Here is a 22,405-nt window from a genome sequence, read left to right on the forward strand (position 1 = left end):
GTGTTAAAGTGTCTTGTGCTATAGCGAGGCCAGAAGGATTCAGGATGATGAGAATGAGCTAATGAGTCCTGTCTCAGTCACTTAAGGATGATGGGGGTGATTCAACACACGAATGTCCTGAGGATAAAAACTCCTCTTGAGCCTCTCTGTTCTTGTTCGGATGGTGCGAAACCTTCTGCCTGATTTCAGAAGCTGGAACAGTTCGTTGCTGCTCACTCTCTTCTACTCTTCTACTTCCACACATAAATGTCCCCATAGCACGAAAAATGTTTGCATTAAAACTTTTACTTCATTTTGTGAGCTAACTATATTTAAGTAATTTGTACCTTTTTAACACGGAAATTTGTTTCTCGTCAGTCAAACAAACTGTGGCAGGATTTTCCCTCAGGTGTGAGGATACGTCACGGATGGTTAGGCAGCTGGCTGTCCTCCTTCTCCTTTCCTTTCAGGGCTCCAATCAATAATTTACCTTGCTCAGCCGTATCGATGTCAGCTACTCCCTTACCTCTTCTCTTACCCTTGCTCACTTGCTTTTTCCAGAAAAACTGCTGATGACATAAGGGTAAAAGAGCTCATTAACGAATGACTGAAAAAAAGGAGAAGGAACTGTCAGATAGGTGTTATTGGTCTTTGGGAAAACAGCAGAAGCAGTGGGAGGATAGCTGAAGGTGACTTTCTCAGCCTTAAGACGCTGATATACACGGGACAGTAAACTTCTGGGAATACAGACTTTTTACAGAAGTTTAGTTTTTTTCTGACCAGCTTTTTCTCATTTTATCGTTAAACCTGAAATCGATCAATATGTCTGGAGTCAGTAGTGATCAGCTGCACAAATCAACTTTATCTGTCTATTCGGTGAGTTTACATCATGTTTCTTTTGTTTTTGTTCATTGTGTTGAAACCTGGGGACCGGTATAGTATTCATTATTTAAAGAAGGATTTTGTATATTTAAACTAGGCCGGGGCGCACTTGGAGGTGAGTATAAAAATACATTTTAGCGTTACGCTTCAAGTCACTGCTGAGTTCACCTGGTGTGGTGCTCAGTTTGTATTTCGTGTGTTTCTGCAGAACTTGATGGAGCACTTCAACCCAGGCCTTCAGAAGCTCGTTGCTCTTGGAAACAGCTACATCAAGGCCTTTCAAGGTGAGCGAGGTTGTGAATGACTGAAAGGAGCAGTTACACTGTGGAGAATGTGGATTTTGTTGTTAGCACTAGTGTAGATGTTGGATCAGGATTGTACAGAGATGATTGAAGTAAAGTCTGCCCATGGAGACCCTAAGAAGGAGGCCACAAGCTGCAATTAAAATCCAAAAAATGTCACAGGATTGTAAATGTCTATCAAGGACCTACTCATTTGTAGAAGTTATTTGGTTAGGAAAAGATATAAAGAGATTTGTACATGTGAATATGAAAATATGATTTGATAAAAATAATCTATTTGATTGCTGACATTAAGCAGAATTTAAAACCTTTTTTCTCCAGAGATGAGAGATTTTTTTTGTGTGCATCACCTTTTATTTGCATGTCCGAGTTGTCCGACTTTTCCATTGTACATTTTCCAATCTTAATCACGTGTGTCACATTGCATAGTGCAAGCAGCATGCATCATTCATGCATCTCTATGCCTGATAAAACAATTCAGGCTATCAGCCACAGGGCAGTGGGGCTGTGCCGTAAAACTATACCAAGTGGCACGAGGCTATTCTTAGACCAGAATCACATATCAAATAACACTGCCAGTCTTTTAAAAGTAATGAATAAAAGCAGAACTGTTCGACACAATAAGAAGCAGTTTAAGTGGTTGTGATGTTACTGTAGAGTTTATAGATTTGTCAGTTTGATTTGTCTAAATGTGAAAAGCTACATTTGTCTCTCGATGTCTGTATGTTGCAGCCTTAGGCGTTTGCAGTGAGGCCTATTTCAGCGCTGTGGCTAAGATGGGCGACCAGGCACTTCACACACTTTCATCTCGCTCCCTTGGTACGAGTGTGTGTATTTGTGACTCATTATTAAACAGGTTTCACCCTTGATTTATTGCTTTCATTAGAGAAGCATCGTTATCAAGAGTGCTCTACTGAGACACTGCACTTGCACAAACACAGTCTAGATTTTAAACCACACAAAGTAAATTTCAATTGTACTCTCCTTCTTTTCATACATATAGGCTACATATACGTGTGTGTGTGTATTTACTGATTCTTTTAGCTAGTGTGTGTGCACTATATTTTATGGAAGCTTTCCCTTTGTCATTAGAGATGTGTGTTATCATTCTTCAGCGGTAATTAGCTTTATGCTACTATTAAGACAGTGTTGGCTAGCATACATGTGGTTTCGGTAGGTTGGCTAACTGTGAAGGTCAGGGAACCACAGCGTGACCAGGAGCCCTATTGAGTGGCAGCCACTGAATTATAGATGAGGGCAGTCTTTCAGCTCCACTCAGTTTATTAGCTCAACCGCAATCCTTGACAATAGACAAGGCCGGAGGTGCCCACAGTTAGGGTTGCCAACTCGCTGAAAAATAAATAAGGGACACCTCGTGGCCAGGGCCGGGCAACCCAGTTGTCTTCACCCTTCCCAGTGTGGTAGCTATTTTTTTTGTGTGTGAAATTATTTTTTAACCATTTGACTTGAATTTGATTTAAGCAGATGCATATTCTTTGTGATATGACCATATGGGAAACAAATGATCATTTAGCCATTTATTTTTAGCTCAAAATGACAACATTAACACAATAAAACAGGTCTCTTTCTTAAACAGAAGCCTGTCATGCTTAACTTTTGAGAATATAAGTAAATCTTTCTTTAAAAGCACTCTGTCCTGCTTAACTTAAAATTATATAAATTAATAGAAAGCAATAGAACAAAAAATATTCCTGTAACTGTGCACATATAGTGCATTTAGTACAATTGGCTTCAGTTGAGGTATTATTTCAGCTTTTCTAATGCTAATCAGCTGCTCCTGTTTGTAAACCCACTTGTTCCCATGATTACGCATCTTAACTCATCATCATTATTCATCTATGTATTACTTTTATGTATTAGTGATCTATTTGTTGTAATCATCTATCCTTGCAGTTGTTTATTACACAAAATAAATTATATTATCACACTTCTGGCCACATAGCGCTGATATTCACTGCACATGCCCATAATAACCTTAACCAGAGGGTTTAAAAAAACAAACCAGTGTTTACATACCATATCTGCTTCTGCCGTGGCCTGGTGGACAAAAAAATGGTTAAGGGTTCCCTGAGCTTTCACACCCCTCATGTTCTTCTTGTGCCCACCACTAGAAGCATGCCTATGGAAAAAGTGCGCCGGCACACAGTGCAGTGCGCTTTAAAGGTGTTATCGTGCACTTTTCCAGCCAGGTGTTTTCCTTTTCCCATTCCTCTCTGTACTTTTGCAGCCTTTTTTTCTTTCTCTGAGCGAACAAACATTGCTGCTCCAATGTTGGGCTTACACTGTGCGATTTTTGGCCGATTTTGAGCCGATTTTTGAGTCGTGCGACCGATTTGGTGATCGGCCCGATTTTGGCCTTCATCGTGCATCGTGTAGTATACGTGGGGTAACGAGAAGCGATTAACACCTCACGACCAGCTCCCGATCATCAATCGCTCGTGAGGGTGTCAACACAGCCGCTCACGCGCTAACACGTAAACGTCGGTGAAAAAGATGGAGCAGCAAGGCTGTGCGGCGTGTGATCTGGACCCAAGCGATGGAGGCACAACTTGTAGAACTTTGGAAAGCTCATCCGAGTCTTTTCGATGTGGCATCACAAAATTATCACGACCACAACAACCGTGAAAATAGTTTGATTTACATTGCTGCTTAATCACAGCTGCCTGATCAATGTTTTTCAATTTAGCAAAGTTGATGGTGGTGGGGTGTCTGTGTGAGTGAAAGACAGAGAGGGAGAGCGAGCGACAGAATTTCTGTTATAACCTTCATTTTATGGAGGCACAGTGTGAGCACTCAGGTCTCATCAGAGCATCGGGCGGTATAGTGTGAGACTCTGCATCGTGACCTACCAACTTATAACCCCTGTGAGTCAATCGTGCAGTTTGAGCAGGAGCTGAATAACGTGAATGAAAAAAAAATCGCACAGTGTCTGCCCAGCTTTAGATGTACTGTCGTCCGAGACTTGCACCGCAGTGTCTGCGTTTGTTCCCCTGTTGGCCATGCTTCTTGTTGTGGTCATCTGTTGTCTTCCGGTATTTTCTCCGCAAGCGACCTTTCCTCGACCAATGAGATGAGCGGTAATCTGAATTGTCATACTCGAATTGTCATAAGTGTGCTGTCAGCTCATTGGTCACAAAGCAGGAGAGGGGCTGGGAATTATGTTTTCAAACAAAGCGTTAATTCCATTAACATTTATAGACTACTTTTGATTCTCACTGTATTACGGGACAAAGTGCGTCCCTTATTAGCTCAATACGGGACGTGTACTTTTGTTTCTAAATACGGGACGATTCCGTATTTTAAGGGACGGTTGGCAACCCTACCCACAGTATATAGGGTTGGCTAACTTTCCACCATCGTAGCAACCGGACTCGTTCATGGCTCAAGTGGTTTTACACTGTGTTAAAGTTTTAGATCAAATTACTGACATTCCCAATAAGATTTCGCTTTCTTCAAATATTTTTCCGTACAGAATTGTTTTTTTTTTTCTTTGAACAGGGGATGTCCTGATCCAGATTTCAGAAACACAGAGGAGGCTCACTGCAGAGATGGAGGGAGTGGTTGGTACATTTCCTCAGTAAATGCTGATCCCTGCAGTCTTTAAAATACTACATACAGCAGTTCTACTTCTGTGAATTTAATTTTGTTTGCTTGAAAGTTTTTACCAAACTGAAAATAATGCTTGGTGGGTATTAAGCTATATTTGACAGAATAATAACCGCTATACATTATTTGTCAAATGATGAGTAAAAACAGCTACAATAAGTATTTTGCTTCAATGTAACTTCCCCAGTTTGTCCCCAGATCTTTGAATTTGTGAGTTCAGCATTTATAGGATGCTAGTAAAAGCAGATTTCACTTCTTACAAACTGCTTCATCGAAGTTAGCTACATAAAGCCTCGAGGACACTAGTTTGTCCCTGTATGTTATTTTTCTTTTGACACTAAAACCCCTGTGCCTAATTGTGGTATGAATAATCAAAGCATGGCCTCTGATTACAAAGCTGGCCTGAGGAAGGAGCACATTTGCATTTAGATTTAGTCAAACAGCACAATGAACCTGATAATTAAAGCCTGTGTTTAAACAAGAGGACAGATGGTTCATCACTGTTCCAGTTGAATTCTTTCTTTCTGCTGCAGTTTCGATGGTTCCAGATAGAAGTGTTGCAAGCAATGGAGAAGAATATCAAGTTGGACGAGGAGTATATTGATGTGAGTGTAATGCATTGGGAAAGCTTACGTTTTTCTGCCTGTGAAATTAAGAAAACCTTCTGGACTATTTTAGGTTTTTTGGTTTATGGTAAATAAACCAAACTTTAACAATCCTACAGTGCGACTGTAATAGTTTCAAAATACTATTGCATTCATTTATTTTTTATTTTTTAATTAACAAAGTACATTTTAAGCTTCCAAGCTTTGTTTCAAGTCAGATCAGCTTGAAATCATCAATAATTAGTAGTTACCCTAAAACTGTCTTAAAGTTGGAACGGGTTAAAAACACAGATGAATAAAGTTTTAAACAAACCCTGTAATCTGTGACAGGAACAGGCCATATTCTTCTCAAGATTTACTTTTAACAAATTTCCTATGTGTGGGACTAATAAGGTTCTCTTATCTTATCTTTAAAAATCACTCCACGTAATTCTTTGAGTGAAAACGGAGCTTCTGGTTCTTTTGTCAGCAATTTCATCTTTGGACTTAATTAGAATAAGAAACAGAGGGGTGCTGCATCGCCAGCAGCACAAGCAGGTGAGAGGACAAAGATGGAGAGCGGTTGACCAGCACTAGGATAAACATGACCTGCTAAGCCTCTTACAATTTTTGTATAGTTTGCAAATAAACTTTCTTTGTGCCGCAGGGCAGTCGCAGAGTGTACGAGCTGGAAGTAAGAAACCAAGCGGAGGCTTTGGAGAAGCAGCTCAGACGGGGAACCTACAGAGACTCTCTGGTAGTTACACAAACATACATAGAAAAATATTATGTGTTGACATTATGCACATTCATATTAATGCACACACAAATACACACACACAGTCCAGTAATACACCTTGTGAGTGTATCATTGTAGGTGCATGCCCTCATGTTCATTGTTCCCTGTGCGTGCGGTTTTAGGAGAACAGTGAATACATGCTGTACCTGCGGCAGAGCCATCAGGAGATCTTAAAGGAGGAGGAGAGGAGGTATCGCTTCTTGGCAGAGAAACACTGTGGCCTCACTCAGTCACTGCTGTTCCTAATTAACAAGGTATTCATACACACTGGCCAACCTACACAGTAGAGTTGATTAACCCTGAGCAGCATCTGTGTGAGATTAAGGTAAAATGGTATTATCTTACTTTTGCCATAATTTATTCAGTACTAGTGCGCTCTTTGAGCTACAAGTGCACTTGTTGCTAAATGTAATGGTGTAACTGGTCAGATCTGTTGATTCAAATGCAATGAAATCAGAAAAATCGAGTTTAAGCAGGAAAAATAAATGTTGTAAATCTGGGAGATTACGGTGTCGGTGTGAAAAGCTCCATTAATAGGTGGGTCCCAAAAAAAATGTTTAACATATGAAATATTTTCAAAAATTTTACGTGTTCAGTATGTAAAGGCCTTAAATCTTTTATTTTTAGGTGACATGATGATGGGTCAGTTTAGTCACCAGTAACCTTGTAACCTGCTGAAAGGCACATTACATACTTTTTAAAGAAATACTCACTACAATCTGCTCTGCAAAACAAGGAACAAAAAACATGTTAGATATAATACAGAAATACAAAATTTTGCTTAATTTATATTTTCTTTTACATTCATCAGAAAAAAAGCTGATGAATGTATTATTATGTAATACAAGTTTCCTTTGAAAGAAAACTTTTGCAGCCTTCAATATAGCCGGTACACTGAACAATAACTAGTTTTTGTAACATTTTGAATATATAATTACTGTCCTGACCGATAAGCTGCATTTCCCACTTCATGGTAGTAGATGGAGCTTAGTATTCTGTGTATCAGCTACATCAGCTGCAATCCATCATGTTGTGAAGGGAAGGCCGACTGCAGCCATCAGCCATGAGCTTGGAGTGCTTTTTCCACCAAGACACTGAACTGCCCAGCCTTTTTATCCCAGTCATGTGGGACCTTGCCAATATCTTGTTCATCTGATGAAACTCACTTCTCAGTGTCATGTGTCTTATTTACTGAAGCAATATGTCTTAGACCTAAACCTAGAAAAACACATTAAGACAATAACAAAATAGCTTACTATCACCTCAAGAATATTTCAAGGATAAAAGATCTGATGTCTCAACAGGACCTGGAAAAACTAGTCCATGCATTCATCTTTAGCAGGCTTGATTACTGTAACAGCATCTTTACAGGTCTACCTAAAAAAATCAGTCAGACAACTACAGCTCATTCAGAACTCTGCTGCTCGAGTCCTCACTAAGACCAAAAAAGTGGACCACATCAGTCCAGCTCTGAGGTCTTTACACTGGCTGCCTGTCCGTCAGAGGATAGACTTTAAAGTTCTGATGCTGGCCTATAAAGCTCTGAATGGTTTAGGACCAAAATACATCAGTGACCTCCTGACCCAGTATGAACCTTCCAGATCCCTCAGGTCATCTGGATCCAGTCTTTTATCAGTTCCCAGAGTCAGAACCAGACACGGAGAAGCTGCATTCAGCTTTTATGCTCCTTATATCTGGAACAAACTCCCAGAAAGCCTCAGATCAGCTGAAACACTCAGTTTATTTAAATCCAGGTTGAAGACTCACCTGTTCTCAGCTGTATTTGAATAAAGCACCAAATCCACACTTTTAAGCTTAAACTTCAAAACTTACATTTTAACTACTGATTTTATCTACTGTTCTGATTTTATCTGTTTTGATTTTTGATCTTATATACTGTTTTGTTTGTTTGTTAGTTAGTTAGTTAGTTTTTAATCAATTTTAAATCATGCTTTTTATTTGTTTTTGTTTCTAATGTCTCTGTAAAGCACTTTGAATCACCTTGTTGTTGAATTGTGCTACACAAATAAACTTGCCTTGCCTAGTCATGTTGCTGAATGATCAAACTGAGATGGAATGAGGCGCTCACCTCTAATCCGTTTTCAGACTGGTGCATCTCTCCAGCAGAAGGCAGACGGATGGAAAGAGAAAGTGAATGACACCAGAGTCTCCAGATCTCGAACACCCACCCATTCAGACCAAGAGGCACAGGTACCAGCACTTTATCAGGTTTACTCGTTTTTTTTTAGCCAGTAGGAACATTACACATGAGTATGCCACGCACTATAAAACAAGGTACAGTGGCTGTGGTTTCTCAGCGAAACACTGCACAGTCTGCTGCGTTTGAATTTGTGGAAACATAGGAACAGAAACCAAGTCAAGTCTCACCGTCTTATTTTTCTTATAGTTCAATAAATAAACCAAAGTCTATTTAAAATAATTTATGTTAAATTCACTTAATAAGTGGCATCTGTTATGTTTACTAGCATCCCCAGTCTAGTTCAGCAGCTGTATTTGTATTCTCATGTGTCTGTTCTCTGCTAATAATGTACTATTTGTGCTGTAAAGGTTGCTTAGTCCATCATCTACAGCTGAAGTGCTTCACAGCGAGTGTAAGCACATATTTGCTTGGTTTATTTGTACAACATGGTGTTTAGTTTTTCCAGCATTGGTCTCTGTGGTTCTTTAGAAATCTTGACACTAAATCGAGCACCAGCACCAGATTGTTTATTTATAATCGTAATATTCCTGCTGAAAGCAAACCTTGCTATGCCAGACTTCAAATAAAAAAATCCGATCAGTGGGATCTGTATTCTGTGTCTGCTTAGCTGCGAGGTTCAGTGAGCTCCCTGCTGCAGACGGTAGCCAGAGATGAGGATATGTCCTGGGCCAGGCGGGAGCAGCACGCACTGGGCAGAGTCCCTTCTAGAGGTGGGAGGTGTGCTGTTCTAATTATAAGAGCTGTATATTAATATGTGATTATTTGATAACCTTTGATGCCAGAGAAGATTAGAAGTATTAATTTTTGCTTGTTTATATGCATTCATTCATGCATGCCTAAAATATTCCTATTAATATTCTTTTAATCTTTTTCTCCTCTCTGTTTCTCCTTCATCTTTCCTCTCCCTCCAGCACCGTCTCCCCTCCCCAGCCGCTCTCGCTCCAGTTCAGTGGGGGAATCTTTAGGCCTGGGAGGAGGGAGAGTCATGAGAGCGCTGGTTTCTCATCCCTCCTCATCCAACCCAAAGCTCCTGCCTTTCAACAGGGGCGAGACTGTCATCGTCCTGGTCCAGGAGCCACGCAACGGGTGGCTGTATGGGCGCACTGACAGCAGCCTGCGGTGGGAAATAAACATTTACGTGCATGTGCCGTTTTTGAAATGCTCCGTCTTTACAGTGTTCAGTTATCATCTGCACCCAATCTTAAAATTGATGGCCTTATAAAAAAAAAGTCTCTCACAGAGTTTTTCCAATAAAAGGGTAAAGATGTCAACCTTTTACCACTTTGAGCTCCTAGATCAAGTCACAAATTTGTTTTGCTCATGATACTATTTAAAAAAAAATACAATTATTACTGTAAAACTAAATAATAGTAACTCAAAAGACCAGAAACCAGTAAAACAAACAGAAACTCTGTGATTGTGGCACATCACATCCGTCTCTCATGAAATCTCCCTCAGGGTTCCCCAGATTATCAGCTTTGGGTTAGTTCGCATCATCGTGCGATGCTAAGCCCGAACCATCTAACCATCAGTGTTAGGATTATGAGGGAAAAGATTATTATGTGGGAAAAGGTTGAGAACCTGTGATTTAAAGGATTGCTCTTGTGTTTGGTTGACAGACTACACGAGCGCTGAAAAAAACACAAGACTGAGAATTACAGAGTCTGTTGCTGGAATTAGTTTTTTGATTTATGTAAAGACAGGAAGACACATGATGTTTAATTTTCTGTCTTTTCTCCCCCAGTCAGGGCTGGTTCCCTGCTGCGTACGTGGCCCCTATTGAGGATTTCTCCAATAATTTAGCAACAAGGTAGGAGACAGATACTAATCTCAAATCTGTATGCCAAAATGTTCTTTCTCTGGCATGACACTGGACACCAAGAAAAAAAGATATTGGGGCAAACCACAGGATCTAATCTGTATGATATGTGAATATTTAGGTTGCTGCTCTGGGAGAAGATGTTATTATTTTTGTCTGTGAAGGTTCTCAGTCATCGTAGTCAAAGGAGCTTGCAAAGAAAAGCGTCTGGACTTCTTTAAGTTGCTTGAAGACGTTTCACCTCTCATCCGAGAAGCTTCTTCAGTTCTAAGGTCAAATGGTGGAGAGTCCCAGATATAAACCTAGTGTGAGTATCCCCCCCCCAGAGGGACAAAAGGACCCCCTGATGATCCTCTAATCGCCTGAGCCAAGGTGTGAAACTGGGCGTGGGTCCCAATCAGCCAGAGTTTCGGGTGTGTTCATTGTGAAACCTGGCCCCACCTTATCATGCGAATTCCTGAGATCAGATGGCCCAGGAAGTGAGTGGGCGTTAAGGCGTCTGGGAAGGGATCTCAAAACTGGATTATAGATGGCAGAGAGTTGGTGTCATAAACCCCCGCCTCTGTTCAAAGATGGTCGCTCACAGTGGACATAGATGGCTTCTTTCACTCCTCTTTCTTCCTCTCCACCATTTGACCTTAGAACTGAAGAAGCTTCTCAGATGAGAGGTGAAACGTCTTCAAGCAACTTAAAGAAGTCCAGACGCTTTTCTTTGCAAGCTCCTTTGACATGTTGTTATTTTGTTATCCTTTAGTAAAATATTCCAGATATTTTTCCCACTATGAATCACTTAAAAGATTCTGCTCCTTTTGCCCCAACAGTGGCAGTTCTCTAAGAAGTCACAGTATGAACAATCTGAATGACAGTGACACCTACGCCGACCAGTCAGAGAGCAAGAGTTACGGAGACGTCCCACCCCCGGCCACACCCAATCGTAGAGCCTCCGTGGACTTCAGGCCTATCTCTCCACTCCCTGAGAAGAAGGGAGAAGAGGCATTGGAGACGAAGCCGAGTCAAACAAGGAGCTACAATGAACATCCACTTCCTCCCCCACCGCCTCCCCCTCCACCAATTCAGAGTGCAAGGAGGAGTTCAGGAGATTTTCGGCCCATTTCTCCCCTACCTGACAGAAAGGGTGGATCAGCATCTGACGTCCAGGTGCTACATGTTTGACTTTAATGAAAATTGTCTCTTTAACACAGAAAAATACGCAACACTTCAGTGCTAAGTGTGGATTTGTATTCATTTATTTATTTGTATTTTTTGTAGGCATTATCACCACATGGACCCCCTGAAAACCCACTGTTTCCCAGGTAATTAGACATGGATTATGTATGCATTTATGGATTATTGTTATGTATTGTTCTGGAAAAAAAAACGCCAGTGCAGCACTGCTTTGCCAATATACCATGATCCAATATATATGAATCCTATGAATTGTCTTCCCAGAAAACTAGATTACACTTGAGAATCTGCAAGAAACATCTTTTTGAATCCCAATTCCCACTGCAAACAATAAACCCCGATCAAAGTTTACTTGAAACAAAGACCTCCACAGAGTGCTCATTGCACACTGTCAAAATGTACCACCCTCAGGCTGTGGTGTGATGTTAGTGTCTAAACCTAGAGTGTGTGCACCTCTGTCTGAGTGGTTTATTGGTATTGGCAGAAAGCAGTTGAGTGCATGTGGTGTTGTATATCATTTTCCATCATCCTCTCATTTCAGAGGCACAAACCCATTCGCCACGGTAAAGCTTCGTCCCACGACGACCAATGACAGATCTGCTCCTCAGATCCATTAATCCATCGGCACTCGTGCATGCAGGGTTTGTTACTGATGCTGTGAGATCAGGTTGTGGAGGCAGGACATACATTTTTGTTAGTGAATGACGTGACATGTCTGAAATGTGAATGCTCTGAGTGAAATGGCCAGAAGGTTTGTACCGTTTTAAGATAACGTATCTCCCATACCAAAGAAGATACTGTAATACACATCGATTAATCAAATATTAAAACCATTGAGTTGATCATAGCATTAATTCAGACAGGCCACAAAGACAAGCTGCGCTGAGCAGTCTCAGCTCACATTAGCTCATCGACATCCCTTTCATAATTTTATATAAGGAACACTGATTAACCTTTGAGTGACTAATTTTTAGTTGTAAAAACTTCCTACTATGAACTTATCAATCCACAGTTATGGTAAATTGTAATGTTTTATATATCAGGACAGAGTAAAACTAATCTGGACCTTTCTAAGTTTTAAAACTAGCTAAATGCAGCCCAGTTGAACTACAAAACATGACATATTACTCTGTGTCATAATTTCTTTAACAAAAATTAAGCAAAGCTACAGAAAAATGTGAAAAACTAAGCACACAGGTACTTTAATTAAGAGAGTATGTAGCAGCTAGTCGTTGCTGGTCAGATTGACTTGATTAACTAATCATCAGCTGGTGTTACCACCACTATATAGCAGAACACAATGCTACAAACCTCTTAGGAGGGGATGCCCCAGGAAATTCACCCCAAAGTCAGACTTTGCAGAGCTCACACAATTACCAAAAAGCACAGAGCTACATCTACAAGCCTCAGTTAGCATGCTAAATTGTAAAGTTCTTGACAGTACAATTAGAAAAAGACTGGACAGATATGGCTTATATAGAATGGTTGCCAGAAGAAAGCCTCTTCTCTCTAAAAATAAAATATTGCAGCAGAGCTTAGATATGCAAAGTTACATCTGCACAAGACTCAAGACTTTGGGAACAACGAGTAGAGGTGGTTGACCATAATGCACAGCAGTAGGTTTGGAGAAAACCAAACAGCATATCGACACAAAACCCTCCTACCAACGGCACAGTGGTGACGGAGTGATGCTTTGGGCTTGTTTTGCAGCCACAGGACCTGGAAACCTTACAGTCAACCTTGAACTCCTCAGTCAAAGCACAGACCTCAACCCGAAATTCTGCGATCGGACCTTCAGAGAACTATGCATAAATTAAAGCTCACAAATCTCAATAAACTCAGGCAGTGTTACAAAGAAGAGTGGATCAAAGTTCCTCCACAACAATGTTGGCTGATAATGTCACACAATTACTTCACGCTGCTAAAGGTGGTTCTATGGAATCATGTGATGTGCTTTGTTTTCTGACACTGCTTCAGTATTTTGGTTTAGTTTTTGTTACATAATTAATAGAAAGGTGTAATATGTCATGTTTTGTTACACATGACGAACTGTACTTATTTTATGTTAAAACCTACAAAGGACCAGAAGAGTTTTGCTGCAGGCTTGCGAGCCACTTTGCAACCCGCCTCCACCCCATGGCCTTCTTTCTGTCTGTATCTCTTGTTATTAATGTTCACTCTGTTCTGTACCAGGATCCTGTTGCTCCATAGTGATGTGACGCCAAATATAAATTGCTACAATGTCCAAATCAGCCATCCTCCCTGACTGAACTAAACTAAAATGGTTATTTTAACAAACCTTTGTACAGCAATTTGAGTTTGTATGTTAATATTTGTTTGAGTCTGTTGGTAAAAATATTCAGAGAATATTTAAACATTTTTGGAAGTATGCTTGTTGCCAGAAATTTGAAGAAAACACTGATGCTGCGCTGTTTTCTACAGCATTTTATTCATGTGTCAGCACCACGTCTTCAGTCTCTTTACTATGAAACCTGGCTGTTGGCAAAATATTTATATGTGTGTGTGAGCAAGCAACCTGAGAAAGAAGGCATGTTTCCCAAAATGTTAAGCTTAAGCTCTCCACCATCCCAGTGATTGACCTGTTTTGCGATGTTCAGTGTGTTGTATTTGTGTGAGTTCAATGTTGTGTGTTCACTGCGAGTAACAATAAGTAAAGAGACACCTCACGTCAAGTTTTCTTTTTTATTATCATTTCATACTGAGATCTTTTCTCTCTTCACAGCTCTCCTTATATGATTTTATTTACTACATGATCTGATCAGAGGCAGGGGGTGGAGGAGGTGGAGAAGGAGGAGGTGGTTGAGGTGAGGGAGGTGAATGAAGGTGGATAAAGAGGAGGAGTGGGAGGAAAGTGCACTGACATGTGAACATCTAGAAATAAAACCAGTCAAGACACAATGCAGGAAGGAAATTAAGATTTAAGGAGTCTTGAGAACATCTACACCATCTACAACACTAGTACCACCTTTTTTGACCACAGACTATCCTCGCGAAATCATTAAGAATGCTTCTGAAATCCATACAGCATGTGTGGTTAAATATATATCTATCTATCTATATATATAAAAAGAAAAATGAAAAGTGAAACTGGTGCCTGTTATGCCTGTATGTTCCTCCTCAGGTGGACTCCCTGTTGGCCTGTTTTTGGTAGTGTTTTGCAGAGAGCAGGCCTGGTCTGACTCCGTGTGAGGGGTCCAGAGCGAGGAAAGGGAGGAAGAGTTTGAAGGTCGCAGTTACAAAATGTGGATGCAGGGACAAAGAGGAGCAGGAAGAACAAGAGGGGAGTTCAGCTTTCCCCTACTCATGCACTAAGGCTTCAAACTCTGAAAAAAAAGAGAGCAAAACAAAAATGTAAATGCGCACAAATGAGTGAAACATTGTCACCATATTCAGTTAAACACCAACAAGAAACTGATCCAAGTATTTCATGGTGTCTGGAACCTTGAACTGTGTTTTTCCTCTGGACCAAAGCTTCTATATCATAAAACAAATCTTTCACCTTTAATACATCAACAGGCCACACTGTTGCTCCGGTTTTCTGCAAAGCAAGTTATCTAACATTTCTCACTCACCCATTCATTCTTGCACTTTTTTATGCCCAATTGCTTTCTATTTAACATTCACACGCTAATGTACACATCAGGAGGTTCACTATCTGGCCCAGCCACACTTTGGTGTATTTTATGGGATTCCTTATACACCAAGCACAAGCATTCATTCCACCTGTCATCCCTTGAAGTCGCTGAATGGTGTTACCATAGCTAACATTTCAGATATTGTGTTTTTATGATTATGTTAAAAAAAGATCAATTGGCAGATTTAGTTTATGACATGTTTATTCCAGTAAACAAATTAGATATTTAAAAGTTGGTGTTAGCTTGCACAGGTGACATTACATTTTTTTTTCTCAGTGTGTCTTTTCTTGCAAACTTGCAAATTTGCTTCGGTCATATTCAGTTTTTCACTAGATGTGAACAATAAGAATCAAGCATTAGAAACATTTTGGTAAAATCTGAAAAATCCCACACAACATACAGCATTTGTGGAAGTGCAGAAAGCCTACTTGCTAGCTCTCCTCCCACCCCGTCCTCATCCTACTCTCATCACCTCTTTGTATCTTTTTGAAGAATAAACTGAAAACATTTTGACACCTTTCTCTTACCATCAATGCCGATCTTGCCATCTCCATCTTTGTCTGCAGCTGTGAGAAATGCTTTAGTCTCAGCGTCAGTCAGATCTCTGCCATCTTTGGAAAAGCCCTTCAGTACAAACCTGAGAAAAGTGCAGGTTGATGCAGAAAGTGGGTCACTGTAGGGCAGCTTTAAGGAACATGTGACATCAGTGTTATATTGCAGAGCTGTATCTTTCATCATGTCTGCTTTTAGCGTGTTTTTGCATCTGTTTGAGTTTCTTACATTAGCTCTTCTTCTTCTATAAATCCGCTACCATCCACATCCAGAACCTGAAAGACCTTCTTGACGTTTTCAGCCGACATGGCCTTCATTCCCACCATTTCAAAGAACTTTTTAGGGTCAAATGTTTCTGCTACAAAAGACGAGGCAAAGATAAAAGATTTTATTACATCAACTCCATGTGCACAGATTTTTTTTAAAAACAGATTTTTTATGGGTCAGCAAAACATTTAAGGCCAACTTTTGGCACTTTGCAGCGCTGCTGAGAATAACACAGAGCCTCTACAACAGTTACTGACCTGCGAAGGCATCAAGAGCTTTCTTGATCTCCTCAGGTTTTAGCAGATCTGTCATAACCATTTTGTTTCCTGGAGAGAGAGACGGAGAGGACATGAAAGGCACAAAGTTTGGTATTGCATTTCAAAGAGGTGAGTGAGCAGCAGCTCTGCAGCTGAGCTGATGTGATACGAAAGCTGAAAGTAAAATCTAACTCGTTATGTGCACATGTGTTTGGAAATGTATTTTTAGTTAGACAGATGTTGCATTTTACAGAACAGTAAATTAAGAGAAGATTATCCATGCCAACAAACCCAAGGAGAATTTCAACCCTGACTGGCCTGGTAGGAATATCTTTAAGGCATTCGAGAGATGGCCTCTGTGGAACTTGGCACAACGAGAGGTTAATTGAAGGACATACGTTAGAATTTAAGACAGAGACATAAATACAGTCTGGCAAACGCCCATGGAGAGAGACAAGCTTTGTACACTGAAATAAGCACCCAGAATTGCTCTGGATTCTCCGTTATCTTAAAAGTATCACTCTGTCGGAGGGATTTAAGCACTTCTGAGGAGAGACTTTCCTGCAATTTTTTTCTTTGACTACAATTTTGACAAATAGAACGTGTGAAACAGCGAAGCTGAGTTTGTCAAACAGTACTTTGACATCAGTTAAAGTACATGGTATATTTTACAGTTAAAGTAGTCATTGCAGGATAAACTCTGATGGAATTTATGGTGTGAAAAGAGCCTTTTTTAATTCAGAATTAGGCATTAAATTGTATGTTATTAATTGAAATGTCTTCTGTTCTCTGTGTCATGTGTCACAGAGTCACAGTGCAACTAGTTACCCTCAGTTGATGCAGATGTTTTCCACACTTTAATCCAGCAGTGTTAAACACAAGGCCCAGGGACCAGAAGTGGCCTGCCAGTGACTCCAATCTCTGTCTTATAATTACATGACAGTTGATAATTTTAAAACATTTAGTTCTTACATTTTAAGCCGAGCAGCTTATCATGAAATTGCACTTATTTATATGTAGTTAAAATTCTTTATACTGACTAAAAGGGGAGTTTAAGATCCAATATGTGGCCCACAATGTGAAATGATTTTGATTCCTTGCTTTGACATATAAAGAAAATTCCATTAGTTTGTAAAATAACTTTATTAAACCTAAGAAACCTGTCCAGTCATTGTGAAATACACACCACTTTATAGCTGAATAACACAAAGCGTGCTGTAGAGCTGCGTGTGCTCAGTACAAATGTGTAACCTGTTGTGTTTCATGTCTCATCCGCTTGCTCGGTTCTATTTTGTGATCAGTGTCCTCTTAATTGCAGTACATGACTTTAACCTGTAGGTGTCCCACCTGAGCTGATCCCAGAGTCCTGTCATTTCAGAGCTCTGGGATCAAGTGCTGAGTTGTCAAGATAGATGTTTGATGAGTGGGTTTTGTGTCTTTAAGAGATGTGAGCTCCTGAGTATGTAAGAGTATATGTCTCACAGTCAGGATACGTGTGCTGAGAGACTTGCAAAGCCCCACCGGGGTCATGTCAGTAGTCCCTGTGCAGATTGCACTATCCTGACCCCTGGAAAATCCCAGGCCTTCCTGTCCAAAGGACAGAATGATAAAAGTAAAAATTCATTGTCATCCTCTTGCTTTCCATCCAATCAGCTTCTCAACTGTCACCACACCTGTTATGTGTCTGTTTTTGGCAACAAAAACCAATTAGTGAGCATCTGTTTGTGGTTTGTGAAATGTCTTGAGATGTGCAGATTTTTTTTCCTGTCAATAAGATGATGCAAATAGAAAGCGTTGATGCAATGAAGCCATCTCAGGGATAACATTTTTTGCTTTTGGGAACGTGCCACAGTTGTTTTTATTACCTATATCAGCAGTCATACGGTTCCAGTTAGTTGTTGTGGATCTTGTCAGATTTTGTGTTTTGTATTTTGTAAAACACAAAACTAAACATTCAGATGACATAACTGACGTTCTTTCAGCCCATCGTAAAATTCACAGGTTTTGTCCCACTGTTCATGAACTTTGCAACAAGTGTTCACGAGCATGCGCGCTTTCTTTTTCCATGACTGTGCCCTCAAACGTGATGCCCTCACACTTGTAATGCAGACAAACTGGGCCTCAGTCGCATAATTCTGTGTTTAAACCACATGTATGAACTGTTTCACACTCAAATCCGACACAAAGAGACAAACGAAGAAGGCCTGGCTATCTTTTAAAGTTTAAACACACATTTTTCATCAATAATAATAGTTGTAGTTGTGATAATCATAATAATTTCATTTCAGATATTATGTGTATGTCTCTAAAAGAGCAAGAACAAAAATGCTCAAAATAACATGAAGGATAATATATAATATATATGTATAATATATTGAATAACATTCTGATAGGCTGAACGGTGATACAAAAAAGTACACATACAGAGCCCGAGGTAACTGGGTTTCCTTATGGGGTGGGTAATTGTGTGCGCCCACTTATTTCAGTGTGCAGAGTGACAACGTTTCTGCTCACATATTATGAATGACACTCGGTGACTTTATTTAACTTGCAGTGAAGGATGTGCATGCTGTGATGGATATGTGGGGTTATATTTTAGTATCATAACATAACAGACCTTCACTGAGGATTGAAAGCCACTCTTGCCTGCGTGTGTGCTATAAATAAGTCGTGTTTCTTTAGAAAAGTAGATACAGTTCTAACCAGCAACTTAACTTTTTTATTTTAATTTTTTTCTGGTGGCGTTAATGATTTGAAAAGCAGATCAGCATAATACCCTAAAGCACATATAAATATCTGCCAGTTAAAGTTCTGAGTCATGGCACAGAAAAGTGTATTGTTCAGTGAAGCGTGTCTTATTTAAGTCCTCTTTTCAGAATACCAACAACACCTAAAATCATCTACAGCAGACATTAGCTACTGTACTTAAAGTTACTTAAGCACACAGCTGCTGTGCCACTGACACCTGTTCTTGGTGAAACCTGAGCAAGGAAACACCCACGAGACCAACACCTGCTGCTAACATTACCTTTTATTTAAAACAAGCTACTGCAGAGGAGCGAAAACCAAACTGAAACCACCAAACATCCCCATATTTAACAATTTGTGGATTGATTTCAAAAAGATATATTTACATAGCTTGTTATTCTTCTAATACTGTATGACTTTATTGACTGGACCTTTTCACTTTATCAAGTTGTGTTTCATAGGCCTCGCAAATCCTGAATCAATGGTGCTCCTGATTGATTTTCTTAGTCGAGTTTCTAGCGGAGCGTTCGCCCTCAGGCTTACACAAACACCCCCCCGATGCACATCCTGCAGCTACAAACAGTTTATCCCCATGTGTCATTCATATCTTGGTAATTTACAACTATTTCACTTAGCTGAAGTCTCTCTGCTTGTCACAGATAATCCCCGAAAAAAATTGCAGTTAAATCTTCAGCTTCCAGTGTCCTATGTGTGGTCTCTTGCACCTGTAAATGTTTGTGTGTGTGTTTATTTATTTTCTGTCTTACCTGAATAAAGGGGTGGATGATTGCAGCTGAGAAATAAGGCAAAACAAAAGGTGATGGAGAGGAATTGGAGCAGAGAGAAGACAGAAGGGCAGGAGATGGAGGTAAGATGAGCAAGATGAAGGGGGGGACGACACAATATGACTTTTATAGCTGCTTCCGAACACATACACACTTACCCCATACACACAACATGCCCACCTCTCATTATACTCTATTTTCAGAGGGGAGGAGGAGGGGGGGTGTCAAGATATGACGCAAGCACTGTTGGCCTGAGAGTGTGATCGTTTTCTGTTTTCTGTGCAGCACTACCATATCACACACGGGACTGGTAATAATACCACTTTATCTGTCTTGTTTGGACCGTACCCACATCTTCTGTCTTGATCTGTGCGTCTGTCAATACATTTGGTCCTGTCTCTCACACTCAGTATAACTAATAGCACTGGCTTGGCCATGTTATGAGAGGCTGTAGTTACAACTACTTTTAGAAAATGCCATCAAGGAGTTGCACATGTAGCACTGTGTGAAGTCCAGTTTCTTTATATTTTGTTAGGAAAATGGGGAGTAGGTGTAGCTGTTTGTTGAAAATTAAGGAAACATACATGGGAATACAGTATGTAAGGCAAATAAATGATGCTACAACCAATCAGACAGTATTTCATGGGGGATCCAACTCTGATACTTTTCTGTGTTCATCATTACACACAGTTTTGACAAGATGTCCAACGCTCAACCCAAAACCATGACAGAGCCTCCACCGTGTTTTACAGATAGCTGCACATGGTCTCTGTTGTACCTCACTTCTTACCTCACATCTTCATATGCATATTAATAAAGATTTGAACCAGAAAGGTCAAATTCAGATGCAGTGGTCCATCAGACCTGCTGGCACTGATTTTCAGTTTGGCATACCTCAGCCCTTTCTCCCCGTTCCCTTTCTTGAGAACGACTTCTTGACTCTTTGATTGAGACAATTTTTGATTACATTTCAGTGAACCGCAGATGGATCTTTTCCTAAAAGCCAGATTTTTGGATTGGATTTTTACCTTTTTCTTAAGGACATGGCTTTCAGATGGTGTTTATCTGCTGTAGATTATTTTTAAGACTGCCACGTCTTCTTTGTCCATCACTTGTTCAATTCTTGGCTATTTGGTATATTCAGAAAAAAACAGAAGAGAGCATAATTTGAGAGCAAATTATGTACTTTTGGAACATGCTACCAATAACAGAGAGCCTTAAGACAGCAGTCCCCAACCCCTGGACCGGTCCGTGAGTCGTTTGGTACCGGGCCACGAGAGTTGAGGCTCGGGCATGACATTTATAGTTTTCAGGGTTTTTATTGGTTTTTATCGTTAATTTAGTTTCCCTGGGTCTTTTCCTGTGTGTTATGAATAAATCTTCTTTTTTTGGTACCGGTCAGGTTTTATTTTGTTGTATTTATCCTTTGTCTGTGAAAATATTGTCAGACATAAAACAGTCCGTGGCGCAAAAAAGGTTGGGGACTGCTGCCTTAAGATACACTTTCTTTAACTGTCTTTTGCTAAGTTCTCTGTTGTCTGAGTCTGGCTCTTTGGAAGGAAAATATAAAGGATAGATTGGTGGCTCAAGATTTGTAAATAGCACAGTATAAGTTCAGTGTACAAGATACCTTTGTTATACAGAGCTTTGCAGTACTCACTGCCTAATGTAATTCAGAGTGATTAAGAGCAGACACTAAAATTCAGTTTTTATAAGTAAAAGCTACTTAAAATAATGATCAACACCAAGGAACACTATGGCCGTGCTGGCAGCACGAGGTGTCCCAACACCTTCCTAAATTGCTTTATATTGGATTCATAACTTATTCTTGCATTTTATGAATGCATTCAAATGAATTCCACTGTATGAATTGTGCCAAAGAAATGCATTTAATTTTTTTTTGATTTGCTAGGATTTCTAACTCATCCAAGGCAAAGTTATGCTGAAGAAGTCTGTTCTTCTTTCTTCTTTCCATCTTTTATCCAAGAGAAACTTTCCCCTCAACTTTTTCTCTCCCTATCTGTCCTTTCATCTTAACATCGTCCTATTTTTTATATCTAATTTCTCTGTCCATATCTTCCTACACCATACACCTGTGCTTATCAGTCTCTGTCTGTATAGGTTGTTAACTTTGTGCCTTTTTTGTTCTCCCCTTTTCTCCCTTTGGTTCGCTTATCTTTTGCTGAGTGATTTAGTAGGCCACCTTGCACCCAGTTAGTCAAGGCCAACAGAGAAATTTATTTGTAGTAGTGCATCTCTGAAAGAAAAGAAAAGTCAGTAAGATACTTTAGTTGTAATAAAACGGCAGCCAGTTAAAGATACGAAGGGCTTTTTTGTTTTTTACTGCAGAGATTTTCATTATGAGCATTAAATGAGATTTCATCCCTGGGAGTTCATGGTTGATTATACCACACTGCCAAGGTATTAGGCTTTCAACATCAAATATTCATTCTCTGCAAATTTTGTGTGGAAGAGAAAGCTGGAAATTACAGCACATTTTAAGCCTTAATAATGACTTGCTAATTACAGGTTTTAATAATCGAACACCTCCATGGTTAGATTTTACTGTTGGCTGTTAGTAATAGTAATGTCTGCCATGGTTTCCAGTGTAAAATTCAGGCACAAAATGTAGTAATGTTATGACATATTCAACTGCAGCTGACACTGTGACTAATAGTATTGTTAAAAAACCCGTTACTAATTAAAGAACAAAAATAGCAACAAAAAAATGTAAACATTTTA

The 22,405-nt window shown here is 39.9% G+C and overlaps 2 protein-coding genes across 3 annotated transcripts in view; one reads left to right on the forward strand and one right to left on the reverse strand.

The window, feature by feature from the left end:
- Nucleotides 1-626: 626 nt before the first annotated feature.
- On the forward strand, nucleotides 627-14,415 carry baiap2l2b (BAR/IMD domain containing adaptor protein 2 like 2b). The gene is made up of 14 exons (XM_080303180.1): nucleotides 627-855; nucleotides 1,070-1,145; nucleotides 1,896-1,982; nucleotides 4,683-4,744; nucleotides 5,324-5,395; nucleotides 6,042-6,131; nucleotides 6,296-6,427; nucleotides 8,280-8,384; nucleotides 9,002-9,104; nucleotides 9,306-9,513; nucleotides 10,139-10,204; nucleotides 11,035-11,371; nucleotides 11,483-11,526; nucleotides 11,940-14,415. Exons 1-14 carry the CDS (start codon nucleotides 802-804, stop codon nucleotides 12,013-12,015), a joined length of 1,512 nt encoding a protein of 503 aa, XP_080159306.1. The 5' UTR covers nucleotides 627-801; the 3' UTR covers nucleotides 12,016-14,415.
- The window catches only part of LOC113024618 (parvalbumin-7-like), a 45,376-nt gene continuing 37,058 nt past the window's right edge, over nucleotides 14,088-22,405 (reverse strand). Inside the window, exons 1-5 of one of the 2 annotated variants that reach the window (XM_026171806.2) lie at nucleotides 19,646-19,801; nucleotides 16,131-16,199; nucleotides 15,835-15,964; nucleotides 15,582-15,691; nucleotides 14,088-14,742 (exon numbers count right to left, since the gene is read on the reverse strand). In XM_026171806.2, coding sequence (XP_026027591.1) covers nucleotides 14,717-14,742; nucleotides 15,582-15,691; nucleotides 15,835-15,964; nucleotides 16,131-16,191 — 327 coding nt within the window. In that variant the 5' untranslated portion in view covers nucleotides 16,192-16,199; nucleotides 19,646-19,801 and the 3' untranslated portion in view covers nucleotides 14,088-14,716. Of the gene's footprint in view, nucleotides 14,743-15,581; nucleotides 15,692-15,834; nucleotides 15,965-16,130; nucleotides 16,200-19,645; nucleotides 19,802-22,405 lie in introns of those variants that run through there. The other variant, XM_026171807.2, reaches the window with a different exon arrangement.

Source organism: Astatotilapia calliptera, chromosome 6, assembly GCF_964374335.1.
Source record: "Astatotilapia calliptera chromosome 6, fAstCal68.1, whole genome shotgun sequence".
Classification (NCBI taxonomy): Eukaryota; Metazoa; Chordata; class Actinopteri; order Cichliformes; family Cichlidae; genus Astatotilapia; species Astatotilapia calliptera.